The sequence below is a fragment of the Heterodontus francisci genome, chromosome 23 (genome assembly GCF_036365525.1).
Source record: "Heterodontus francisci isolate sHetFra1 chromosome 23, sHetFra1.hap1, whole genome shotgun sequence".
Classification (NCBI taxonomy): Eukaryota; Metazoa; Chordata; class Chondrichthyes; order Heterodontiformes; family Heterodontidae; genus Heterodontus; species Heterodontus francisci.
Genome location: NC_090393.1, coordinates 547,095 through 561,116, shown reverse-complemented (window position 1 = coordinate 561,116; position 14,022 = coordinate 547,095). Strand labels below are relative to the sequence as shown.

The 14,022-nt window shown below is 46.4% G+C and overlaps 1 protein-coding gene across 2 annotated transcripts in view; it reads right to left on the bottom strand.

Moving 5' to 3' along the window:
• The window catches only part of LOC137382514 (scavenger receptor class B member 1-like), a 164,641-nt gene extending 151,867 nt beyond the window's left edge, over positions 1-12,774 (bottom strand). For both annotated transcript variants that reach the window (XM_068054485.1, XM_068054486.1), the window contains exon 1: positions 12,576-12,774. In XM_068054485.1, the coding sequence (XP_067910586.1) occupies positions 12,576-12,767 (192 nt within the window). In that variant the 5' untranslated portion in view covers positions 12,768-12,774. The remainder of the gene's footprint in view (positions 1-12,575) is intronic.
• Between the last annotated feature and the right edge of the window lie 1,248 nt (positions 12,775-14,022).

Here is a 14,022-nt window from a genome sequence, read left to right as displayed (position 1 = left end):
TGTCACTGAGACTGCCCTCAATGCAGCCCAGCCTCTACCAGTCATGGATGAGCTGGACATACAGCCAACCAAGTCGGAACTCAGTGATGCCATTGATTCTCTAGCGAGCGGAAAAGCCCCTGGGAAGGACAGCATTACCCCTGAAATAATCAAGAGTGACAAGCCTGCTATACTCTCAGCACTACATGAACTGCTATGCCTGTGCTGGGACGAGGGAGCAGTACCCCAGGACATGCGCGATGCCAACATCATCACCCTCTATAAAAACAAAGGTGACCGCGGTGACTGCAACAACTACCGTGGAATCTCCCTGCTCAGCATAGTGGGGAAAGTCTTTGCTCGAGTCGCTCTGAACAGGCTCCAGAAGCTGGCCGAGCGCGTCTACCCTGAGGCACAGTGTGGCTTTCGTGCAGAGAGATCGACTATTGACATGCTGTTCTCCCTTCGTCAGATACAGGAGAAATGTCGTGAACAACAGATGCCCCTCTACATTGCTTTCATTGATCTCACCAAAGCCTTTGACCTCGTCAGCAGACGTGGTCTCTTCAGACTACTAGAAAAGATCGGATGTCCACCAAAGCTACTAAGTATCATCACCTCATTCCATGACAATATGAAAGGCACAATTCAACATGGTGGCTCCTCATCAGAGCCCTTTCCTATCCTGAGTGGTGTGAAACAGGGCTGTGTTCTCGCACCCACACTTTTTGGGATTTTCTTCTCCCTGCTGCTTTCACATGCGTTCAAATCCTCTGAAGAAGGAATTTTCCTCCACACAAGATCAGGGGGCAGGTTGTTCAACCTTGCCCGTCTAAGAGCGAAGTCCAAAGTACGGAAAGTCCTCATCAGAGAACTCCTCTTTGCTGACGATGCTGCTTTAACATCTCACACTGAAGAATGCCTGCAGAGTCTCATCGACAGGTTTGCGTCTGCCTGCAATGAATTTGGCCTAACCATCAGCCTCAAGAAAACGAACATCATGGGGCAGGATGTCAGAAATGCTCCATCCATCAATATTGGCGACCACGCTCTGGAAGTGGTTCAAGAGTTCACCTACCTAGGCTCAACTATCACCAGTAACCTGTCTCTAGATGCAGAAATCAACAAGCGCATGGGTAAGGCTTCCACTGCTATGTTCAGACTGGCCAAGAGAGTGTGGGAAAATGGCGCACTGACACGGAACACAAAAGTCCGAGTGTATCAGGCCTGTGTCCTCAGTACCTTGCTCTACGGCAGCGAGGCCTGGACAACGTATGCCAGCCAAGAGCGACGTCTCAATTCATTCCATCTTCGCTGCCTTCGGAGAATACTTGGCATCAGGTGGCAGGACTATATCTCCAACACAGAAGTCCTTGAAGCGGCCAACATCCCCAGCTTATACACACTACTGAGTCAGCGGCGCTTGAGATGGCTTGGCCATGTGAGCCGCATGGAAGATGGCAGGATCCCCAAAGACACATTGTACAGCGAGCTCGCCACTGGTATCAGACCCACCGGCCGTCCATGTCTCCGTTATAAAGACGTCTGCAAACGCGACATGAAATCGTGTGACATTGATCACAAGTCGTGGGAGTCAGTTGCCAGCATTCGCCAGAGCTGGCGGGCAGCCATAAAGACAGGGCTAAATTGTGGCGAGTCGAAGAGACTTAGTAGTTGGCAGGAAAAAAGACAGAGGCGCAAGGGGAGAGCCAACTGTGCAACAGCCCCGACAAACAAATTTCTCTGCAGCACCTGTGGAAGAGCCTGTCACTCCAGAATTGGCCTTTATAGCCACTCCAGGCGCTGCTTCACAAACCACTGACCACCTCCAGGCGCGTATCCATTGTCTCTCGAGATAAGGAGGCCCAAAAGAAAGAACCCCCAATTTAGCACCTTCACCCGAGGACTACTCTTATCCTTATCCACAAGTACCTTAAAACTTATGGAATTATGGTCACTGCTAGTAATAACAATAGCAACAACATCATAGTTCCAAGTACTAATCCAAGCTTTAAGTTCATCTGCCTTACCTGTTACCTCAAAGGTTGTAATCTCTGGATTACTTCTGGTGCCACGTGCTAGTGCGTATAGGAATAGGAGAATAGAGCAGATGAATGCGTGGCTGAGGAGATGGTGCAGGAGGGAGGGCTTTAGTTTCCTGGATCACTGGGTCTATTTCTGGCAAAGGTGGGACCTGTACAAGTTGGATGGGTTGCACCTGAACCGGAATGGGTCAAGCATCCTTGCTGGGAGGTTTGCTAGTGCTGTTGGGTGGGGTGTGGGGTGGTTTAAACTAATTTGGCAGGGGGATGGGATACAGCGTGGAGGTACAGTAGGGGACGATGCACAGTCAAATATAGAAGAGAAACTGAGTCAGTCTGGAAGGCAGAGCAAATATAGACCTGTTAAGGCACAAGTGAAAAATGCAAGGCTGGATTGCATCAATTTTAATGCAAGGAGTCTTACTAGTAAAGCAGATGAATTGAGGGAATAAAAGCAAAATACTGCGGATGCTGGAAATCTGAAATAAAAACAAGAAATGCTGGAACCACTCAGCAGGTCTGGCAGCATCTGTGGAAAGAGAAGCAGAGTTAACGTTTCGGGTCAGTGACCCTTCATAGATGAATTGAGGGCGTTGATTAGCACATGGGATTATGATATTATTGCGATCAGAGACATGGCTGAGGGAGGGGCAGGACTGGCAGCTCAATATTCCAGGGTGTAGAATCTTCAGGCATGACAGGGGAGGGAGTAAAAGAGATGGCATTGCACTGTTGATCAAGGAGTCAATTACTGCAGTAAAGAGGGATGATATCTTAGAAGGTTCCTCAAATGAGGCCACATGGGTAGAACCTAAAAACAAAAAGGGGGCAATCACTTGGCTGGGAGTGTACTACAGGCCTCCAAACAGTCAGAGAGAGATAGAGGAGCAGATATGTAGGCAAATCTCTGAGAGGTGCAACGGTAGGGGGATTTCAACTTCCCCAATATCAACTGGGATATTCTTAGTGCAAAAGGCTTAAAGTGGCAGAATTCTTAAAATGCATACAGGAGAGCTTTTTGAGCCAGTATGTAGAAAGTCCTCCAAGAGAAGGGGCAGTACCAGACCTAATCCTAGGGAATGAAGCTGGACAAGTGGTAGAAGTGTCAGTGAGGAAGCATTTCGGGGATAGTGACCATAACTCTGTAAGATTTAAGGTAGTTATGGAAAAGGACAAAGATGGACCGGAAATAAAGATACTGAATTGGGGGAAGGCCGATTTCAATATGATAAAACAGGATCAGGCCAAAGTGGACTGGGAGCAGCTACTTGTAGGAAAGTCTACATCAGACCAGTGGGAGTCAAAGAGGAAATAGTGAGAGTTCAGAGCCAACATGTACCCATTAAGGTGAAGGGTAGGACCAACAAGTCCAGGGAACCCTGGATGTCAAGGGATATTGAGGATTGGATCAGGAAAAAAAAAAAAGAGGCTTATGGCAGATTCAGAGCGCTGAAAATAGTGGAGGCACTAGAGGAATATAGAAAGTATAGGGGGGTACTTAAAAAAAAAAGTCATTAGGAGAGCAAAGAGGGGACATGAAAAGACACTGGCAGGCAAGATAAAGGAAAATCCCAAGGCTTTTTATAAATATATTAAGGGCAAGAGGAAAACCAGGGAAAGAATAGGGCCCATTAGGGACCAAAGTCACAATGTGTGTGGAGCTGGCAAACATAGGTGAGGTTTTAAATGATTACTTTTCATCTGTGTTGAATTTGGGAAAAGACTATATAGGTTCAGAGATCAGGGAGGGGGATTGTGATATACTTGACCATATTAGCATTGAAAGGGAGGAGGTACAAGCTGTTTTAGCAGGCTTAACAGTAGTTAAATCCCCAGGCTCAGATGAGATGTATCCCAGGCTGTTATGAGGCAAGGGAGGAGATTGCAGGGGCTCTGACACAAATTTTCAAATCCTCTCAGGCCACAGGAGAGGTACCAGAGGATTGGAAGACAGCGAATGTGTTACCATCATTTAAGGAGGGTAGCAGGGATAAACCAGGTAATTACAGGCCATTGAGTCTAACGTCAGTGGTTGGGAAACTATTGGAAAAATTTCTGAGGGACAGGATTAATCACCACTTGGAGAGGCAGGGATTACTCAAGGATAGTCAGCATGGCTTTGTCAGGGGGAGATCGTGTCTAACTAACTTGATTGAATTTTTCGAGGCAGTGACGAGAGGTGTAAATGAGGGTAAAGCAGTTGATGTAGTATACATGGACTTCAGTAAAGCTTTTGATAAGGTCCCACATGAGAAATTGGTTAAGAAGGCAAGAGCCCATGGGATCCAGGGCAATTTGGCAATTTGGATCCAAAATTGGCTTAGTGGCAGGAAGCAGAGGGTGATGGCCGAGTGGAAGCCTGTGACCAGTGGTGTACCACAGGGATCGGTGCTGGGACCCTTGTTGTTTGTAGTGTACATTAATGATTTAGACATGAATATAGGAGGCATGATCAGTAAGTTCGCAGATGACATGAAAATGGTTGGTGTTTTAAGTAGTGAGGAGGAAAGCCTTAGATTACAGGACAATATAGATGGGCCGATAAGATGGGCGGAACTGTGAAAAATGGAGTTTAATCCTGAAAAGTGTGAGGTGATGCATTTTGGGAGGTCTAACAAGTCAAGGGAATATACAATGGATGGTAGGACCCTAGGAGTACAGAGGGACCTTGGTGTACTTGTCCATAGATCACTGAAGGCAGCAGCACAGGTAGATAAGGTGGTTAGGAAGGCATATGGGATACTTGCCTTTATTAGCTGAGGCATAGAATATAAGAGCAGGGAGGTTATGATGGATCTGTATAAAAACACTAGTTAGGCCACAGCTGGAGTACTGTGTACAGTTCTGGGCACCACACTATAGGAAGGATGTGATTGCACTGGAGAGGGTGCAGAGGAGATTCACCAGGATGTTGCCTGGGCTGGAGCATTTCAGCTATGAAGAGAGAATGAAAAGGCTAGGGCTGTTTTCCATTGAGCAGAGAAGGCTGAAGGGGGACATGATTGAGGTATACAAAATTATGAGGGGCATTGATAGGTTGGATAGAAAGAAACTTTTTCCCTTAGCAGAGGGGTCAATAATTAGGGGACATAGATTTAAGGTAAGGTGCAGGGGGTTTAGAGGGGATTTGAGGAAAATTTTTTCACCCAGAGGGTGGTTGGAATCTGGAACACACTGCCTGAAGGGGCGGTATTGGCAGGAACCCTCACAACATTTAAGAAGTATTTAGATGAGCACTTGAAACACCATAGTATACAAGGCTACGGGCCAAATGCTGGAATATGGGATTAGAATAGTTCGGCGCTTGATGGTCAGCATGGACACGATGGGCCGAAGGGCCTGATTCTGTGCTGTATAACTTCAATTCTACTATAAATCGTGTTAGTGTTATCGAGTCAATCAACTGTAACAAGAACATTTGGAAGACTCCTCTTCAATATTTTGTCCACATTTGGAATAGCACTGGTCATTGGCTGTCTCGACCACACCTTGTGACAATGACACGTGGCTGTGTTGTTGAACTGTCCGTCCTCTCCTCCTGAAGATTGTGTTTGGGAGGGTTGTCCTCAGCTGTTGGTGTATTCCTTTTTCTCTTCGTCTACAAAACATATGTGGGTACCCGTAAGCGATGCTGGTTGGTTGCCCGTGCATGGCTAGCAGGGAGTCCCCTGAAGTAAAATAGACTGCTTCGCAGTATCGCACCATTTCGTATTATCATCTCATATGAGCGGAATTCTTGGCACACCGGCGCAGTGGTTAGCACCGCAGTCTCACAGCTCCAGTGACCCGGGTTCAATTCTGGGTACTGCCTGCGTGGAGTTTGCAAGTTCTCCCTGTGTCTGCGTGGGTTTTCTCCGGGTACTCCGATTTCCTCCCACAAGCCGAAAAACTTGCAGGTTGGTAGGTAAATTGGCCATTATAAATTGCCCCTAGTATAGGTAGGTGGTAGGGAAATATAGGGACAGTTGGGGATGTGGTAGGAATATGGGATTAATGTAGGATTAGTATAAATGGGTGGTTGATGGTCGGCACAGACTCGGTGGGCCGAAGGGCCTGTTTCAGTGCTGTATCTCTAAACTAAACTAAAACCTTGGACACCTCAGATGGGATCCATGCCGGTTCTCATGGATGTAGAACCCTCAACCTCTTGCCAACATATGCCAGTAATTCTTTACCCGCATGCATGTTCTTCATCTGACATAACCCAGTCTGTGATCAAAGATGGCATGATGAGACGATAGCATGGTAAGGTTTTTATTCATTCATGGAACATGGGCGTCGCTGGCCAGGCCAGCATTTATTGCCCATCCCTAATTGCCCTTGAGAAGGTGGTGGTGAGCTGCCTTCTTGAACCGCTGCAGTCCATGTGAGGCAGGTAAACCCACAGTGCTGTCAGGAAGGGAGTTCCAGGATTTTGACCCAGCGACAGTGAAGGAACGGCGCTATAGTTCCAAGTCAGGATGGTGTGTGACTTGGAGGGGAACTTGCAGGTGGTGATGTTCCCATGTATTTGCTGCCCTTGTCCTTCTAGGTGGCAGAGATCACGGTTTGGAAGGTGCTGTCGAAGGAGCCTTGGTGCGTTGCTGCAGTGCATCTTGTAGATGGTACACACTGCTGCCACTGTGCAATGGTGGTAAAGGGAGTGAATGTTTGTGGACGGGGTGCTGATCAAGCGGGCTGCTTTATCCTGGATGATGTCAAGTTTCTTGAGTGTTGTTGGAGCTGCACTCATCCAGGCAAGTGGAGAGTATTCCATCACACTCCTGACTTGTGCCTTGTAGATGGTAGACAGGCTTTGGGGAGTCAGCTGGTGAGTTACTTGCTGCAGGATTCCTAGCTTCTGACCTGCTCTTGTAACCACGGGTATGTATATGGCTAGTCCAGTTTAGTTTCTGGTCAATGGTAGCCCCTAAGATTTTGTTCATGGGGCATTCAACGATTGTAATACCATTGAATGTCAAGGGGAGATGGTTAGATTCTCTCTTGCTGGAGATGGTCATTGCCTGGCACCTGTGTGGCGCGAATGTTACTTGCCACTTATCAGCCCAAGCCTGGATATTGTCCAGGTCTTGCTGCATTTCTATACAGACTGCTTCAGTATCTGAGGAGTCGTGAATGGTGCTGAACATTGTGTAATCATCAGCGAACATCCTCACTTCTGACCTTATAATGGAGGAAAGGTCATTGATGAAGCAGCTGAAGATGGTTGGGCCGAGAACACTACCCTGAGGAACTCCTGCAGTGATGTCCTGGAGCTCAGATGATTGACCTCCAACAACCACAACCATCTTCTTTTGCGCTAGATAACATTGCAACCAGCGGAGAGTTTTCCCCCCCAATTCCCATTGATGGTGCAGTTGCAAGAATGTCAAAAGGTTACCGACCAGCCAAGATTTAATGTAGGGGAGGCAGTGGCATAGTGGTATTGTCACTGGACTAGTAACACAGAGACCCAAGGTATTACTCAAGGGACATGGGTTCGAATCCCACCACAGCAGAAGGTGGAATTGGAATTCAATTGATTAAAAAATCTGGAATTAAAAGCTGGTCGAATGATGGCCATGAAACCAATGTCGATTGTTGTTAAAACCCATCTGGTTCACTAATGCCCTTCAGGGAAGGAAATCTGATGTCCTTACCTGGTCTGGCCTCCATGTGACTCCAGACCCACAGCAATGTGGTTGACTCTTACATGCCCTCTGAAATGGCCTAGCAGGCCACTCAGTTGTATCCGACTGCTACAATGTCAATAGAAAGGAATGAAACCAGACAGACCAGCCTGCACCAACCGAGGCACGACAAATGACAAACCCAGCTCTGGTGACCCTGCAAAGTCCTCCTGACTAACATCTGGGGGCTGGTATCAAAGTTGGGAGAGCTGTCCCACAGACTAGTCAAGCAACAGCCTGACAGTCATACTCACGGAATCATACCTTAGAGAAAATGTCCCAAACACTGCCCTCACAATCCCTAGGTATGTCCTGTTCCACCAGTAGGACAGACCCCATAGAGGTGGCAGCAGTGGTATACAGTAGGGAGGGAGTTGCCGTGGGAGTCCTCAACATCGACTCTGGACCCCATGAAGTCTTATGGCATTCGGTCAAACATTGGCAGGGAAACCTCCTGCAGATTACCACGGCGGAAGTGGCCATCACCGCAGCCTCACAGCTCCAGCAACCCGGGTTCGGCTCTGGGTACTGCCTGTGCGGAGTTTGCAAGTTCTCCCTGTGACTGCGTGGGTTTCCACCGGGTGCTCCGGCTTCCTCCCACAGCCAAAGACTTGCAGGTTGATAGGTATATTGGCCATTGTAAATTGCCCCTAGTGTAGGTAGGTGGTAGGAGAATTGAGGGAAGATGGGGATGTGGTAGGGAATATGGGATTAATATAGGATTAGTATAAATGGGTGGTTGATGATCGGCACAGACTCCGGCCGAAGGGCCTGTTTCAGTGCTGTATTTTTCAAAAAAAAAAACTTTTAAAAAACCTACCACCCTCCCTCAGCTGATGAATCAGTACTCCATGTTGAACACCACTTGGAGGAAGCACGGAGGGTGGCAAGGGCACAAAACGTACTCTGGGTGGGGGACTTCAATGTAGCACCACTACTGACCGAGCTGGCCGAGTCCGAAAGGACATAGCTGCTAGACTGGGTCTGCGGCAGGTGGCGAGGGAACAAAGAGGGAAAAATATACTTGACCTCGTCCTCACCAATCTGCCTGCCGCAGATGCATCTGTCCATGACAGTATTGGTACGAGTGACCACCGCACAGTCCTTGTGGAGACGAAGTCCCACCTTCACATTGAGGATACTGTCCATCGTGTTGTGTGGCACTACCACCGTGCTAAATGGGATAGATTTCGAACAGATCTAGCAATGCAAAACTGGGCATCCATGAGGCGCTGTGGGCCAACAGCAGCAGCAGAATTGTACTCAACCACAATCTGTAACCTCGTGCCCCGGCATATTCCCCACTCTACCATTACCATCAAGCCAGGAGACCAACCCTGGTTCAATGAAGAATGCAGGAGGGCATGCCAGGAGCAGCACCAGGCATACCTCAAAATGAGGTGTCAACCTGGTGAAGCTGCAACACAGGACTACCTGCGTGCCAAACTGCGTAAGCAGAAAGCAATAGACAGAGCTAAGCAATCCCATAACCAACAGATCAGATCAGCTCTGCAGTCCTGCCACATCCAGCCATGAATGGTGGACAATTAAACAACTAACTGGAGAAGGTGGCTCCACAAATATTCCCATCCTCAATGATGGGGGAGCCCAGCACATCAGTGCGAAAGATAAGGCTTAAGCATTCGTAACAATCTTCAGCCAGAAGTGCCGAGTTGATGATCCATCTCAGCCTCCTCATGAAGTCCCCAGCATCACAGATGCCAGACTTCAGCCAATTCAATTCACTCCGCGTGATATCAAAAAACGACTGAAGGCACTGGATACTGCAAAGGCTATGGGCCCTGACAATATTCTGGCAATAGCACTGAAATTGCTTTCATTGATCTCACCAACGCCTTTGACCTCGTCAACAGACGTGGCCTCTTCAGACTACTAGAAAAGATCGGATGTCCACCAAAGCTACTAAGTATCATCACCTCATTCCATGAAAATATGAAAGGCACAATTCAGCATGGCGGCACCTCATTAGACCCCTTTCCTATCCTGAGTGGCGTGAAACAGGGCTGTGTTCTCGCACCCACACTGTTTAGGATTTTCTTCTCCCTGCTGCTCTCACATGCGTTCAAGTCTTCAGAAGGAATTTCCCTCCACACAAGATCAGGGGGCAGGTTGTTCAACCTTGCCCGTCTAAGAGCAGGGCTCAGTACTGGGACCCCTGCTTTTTGTTTTGTATATTACAGATTTGGACGTAAATGCAGAGGCCATGATTAAGATGTTTGTGCACGACACAAGATTGGCTGTGCAGTCGATAGCAAGGAGGATAGCTGTTGGCTGTAGGAAGATATTGATGGTTTGGTCAGATGGGCTGAAAAGTACAAATGGAATTCAACCTGGGAGAAGTGTGAGGTGATGCATTTGGGGAGGTCAAACAAGACAAAGGAATACATGATTAATGGGAAAATATTGAGAAGTGTAGAGGAAGTCAGGGAGCTTGGAGTGAATATCCACAGATCCCTGAAGGTAGCAAGACAGGTCGATAAGGTGGTTAAGTAGGCAGATGGAATCCTTTCCTTTATTAGCCGAGGTATAGAATACAAGAGCAGGGAGGTTATGCTGGAACTGTATAAAACATAGAACACAGAACAGTACAGCACAGTAACTCATTGGTTAGGCCACAACTTGAGTACTGTGTGCAGTTCTAGTCACCTTATTACAGAAAGGATGTAATTGCACTAGAGAGGGCACAGAGGAGATTTACGAGGATGTTGCCAGGACCGGAAAAATGCAGCTATGAGGAAAGATTGCATAGGCTGGGGTTGTTCTCCTTGAAACAGATGGCTGAGGGGAGATCTGATTAAAATGTACAAAATTCTAGGGGCCCGTATAGAGTGGAGGTGAAGGGTCTATTCACCTTAGCAGAGAGGTCAGTGATGAGGGGGCATAGATTTAAAGTGATTGGTAGAAAAAGTAGAGGGAAGATGAGGAAAAAAGTTTTCACCCAGAGGGTGGTGGGGGTCTGGAACTCACTGCCTGAAAGGGTAGTTGAGGCAGAAACCCTCAACTCGTTCAAAAGGAGTCTGGATATGCACCTCAAGTGCTGCAAGCTGCAGGGCTACGGACCAAATGCTGGAAGGTGAGATTAGAATAGGAGGATCATTTTTCAGCTGGCACAAACACGATGGGCTAAGTGGCCTCTGTCTGTGCCTTAAACTTTCTATGATTCTAGATCATCTGCAAATTGATATTTTACTCTATTCCAGTATCAAAAAAAAGCTGTGGTCCGAGCACTAAACCTTGGGGAACATCACTGTCTACCATCCTCCAGTCTGTACAATCACCATTTATCATGGCTTGCTGTTTTCTATCCTTAAGCCAATTGTTTATCCAAACTGACACTGACCCTCCTATTCCATCAGCCTCAATTTCAGCCTTTTGTGTGGTACTTCAAAAGGCTCTCTTAAAATTCATATAGGCAACATCCATTGCTTTCCCTTCATTAGCCAGGTCCTCAGTGAAACAGTGCACTTGGGCTTGGGAAGCAGTCAAAGACGAGGAGTGGGTGGTGAGGATAAAGGTGCAGGAATAGATTTCTGCTAAATAAAATGTGCATGCAAGTTGGGAGGTGACAGTAAATAACACTGGATAATAATGGACAAAGTTGATTCTTCTGTTCAATGAGAAATGAGAAGATTGTTTGACCAATCCTGAACTGGTTAACTAGTTTTTTGTCTTTCCTGGAAGGCACAAGGGAGGGTTCAACTTCAAATGAGACTACACATTAGACAAGAGGGGAGTCAGTGGTATAGCAGTAATGTCACAATTAGTAATCCAGACATCTAGGCTAATGCCCTGAGGACATGGGTTCAAATCCTGCTGTGGCAGTTGGTGGAATTTAAAATTAATAAATTCAAGCAATAAAAATAAAATCTGGAATTGAAAGTTAGTCTCAGTAATGGTGTCATGAAACTATCGATTGTCATAAAAACCCAAACTGGTCCACTAGTGTTCTTTAGGGAAGGAAATCTGCTGTCCTTACCTGGTCTGGCCTATTTTGTGACTCCAGACCCACAGCAATGTGGGTGCCTCTTAACTGGCCGAGCAAGCCACTCAGTTATCAACGGCAATTAGGGATGGGCAGCAAATACCAGTGACGTCCACATCCCATGAACGAATAAAAAAAGCACTGACTTTGAACAGAAATATTACGAACATACGAATTAGGAGGAGTCGGCCACTCGGCCCTTCGAGCCTGCTTTGCCATTCAATAAGTTCATGGCTGAACTGATTACTCCACATTCCCACCTACCCCCGATAACCTTTCACCCCCTTGCTGATCAAGAATCTATCTACCTCTGCCTTACAAATATTCAAAGACTCTGCTTCCACCGCCTTTTGAGGAAGAGAATGTCAAAGACCCACTACCCTCAGAAAAAAATTTCTCCTCATCTCTGTCTTAAATGGGCAACCCCTTATTTTCAAGGAGTGACCCCTAGTTCTAGATTCTCCCACAAGGGGAAACATCCTTTCCACATCCACCCTGTCAAGACTCCTCAGGATCGTATATGTTTCAATCAAGTTGCCTCTTACTCTTCTAAACTCCAGTGGATACAAGCCTAGTCTGTCCAATCTTTCCTCATAAGACAACCCGCCCATTCCAGGTATTAGTCTAGTAAACCTTCTCTGTACTGCCTCCAACGCATTTACATCCTTCCTTAAATAAGGAGACCAATACTGTACACAGTACTCCAGATGTGGTCTCACCAATGCCCTGTACAGCTGAAGCATAACCTCCCTACTTTTGTATTCCGTTCCCCTCGCAATAAACGATAACATTCTATTAGCTTTCCTAATTATGTGCTGTACCTGCATATTAACCCTTCAGTCATTTTAGATTTACTTTTTAGTATTAACAAAATAGCCTTACCTCAGCGAACAAGCCAAACTTTCCCTTAAATGGGATAAGGCCTGGAAATACTCGATTAAGAAAGTCAACAAGTGGATCATCATATCCCCACATTATCTCCTTCACAGACTTCTTAATAAATGGAGTCTCATTAAAGGTCTTCAAGGCAGTGCTGAAGATGAGTTTCAATGCATAGGGCAAGTCTTCAACCATTAAAGCTGCACCCTGGAATTAAATAATAAACATTAAGAAAATTAAAAATATTGCAAGCATAATATACCATCACTGCTCAAGATTTGGATTCAGTGAGTCCCTCCCTTCAGGGATTTCAGCATTTTGCTTTTGCCACCAGTTATAACCACTTTCACTTTGTTCACATCAGTGGAATGACACAAAAACACATTATGCCTCCCCAATTAGTGAGTCAAACTTGCTTAACTCCAACAAGATGTGCAACTCTCCTCCAGCACATCTAACCTCTGCCTCAGTGAAGGATCTTAGTTTTCCCCGTTAACAACCCTAACTGCCCTTGCAGATGCCTCATTTCCACACTATATTCTGGGCTCTCGCTCTCCCTCGTCAGTGACGTCAAAACTTTTCAATGCCGAGTTTTGAGGTTCTTCCCCATCACACAGACAGGTTAACAAGTTGCCTCTTGCTTTGTTTTGTCTATGGGGTTAACCTTTGCTTAGGTGAAAACATTTAAATCCAGAAACAGGATTTCTGGGATTGCACAATACAATAAGTAACAAATAATCTTAAAGAAAGACTTATGGAATAAACTGAAAAAGTAACCACAAAACTCCTATAATCACCATAAAGCCATTAATATTGACATCAATTGAAAGTTACTAATAGATTCACCAGGTCTGCACACTCCAGACCTCATCACTGCCTTGCACCAACTACAAACAAGAGCTAAATGCCAGAGAACGGGCGAGGGTTAGCTGCCCTGAACATCAAGTTAGACTCCGACAACATGACACCAAGTAATCCTCGGAAAACTGAAGTCGATGTCCGTGGTGAGTGTTCAGAGAAAACTCTCCCGTGGCTAGAGTTATCAGAGGAAAGGAGAAAAAAAAAACCTGACAGCTGAGGCCATCAATCCTCAGTAAAGTGCTCTTGACCCAAAGATCTCCAGCTGCTCATTCACCTTCTTTCCTTAAAGGCCTAGAGCACAGCTGTTTGCAGACTATTCCAACATTCAGCTCAATTCACAATTCTGAAAATAGAGCAGCTTGTAACATCTGCACCAAGACCTGGATCATATCCAGTGTTGGGCTGACCACTGGTAAATAGGTTTTTAAACCTAGCACAAACATCATCTCCAAAAATAGAAAGCCCATATATCTCACGACCTTCAAGGGCACATCAATGACAATCATCTTGGGTGACAACACAGACAAAGCGCCCAAATGATCCAAAATTATCATGGTGACGAGGTCAGAGGTTAGGTTCCCTAGCCGAG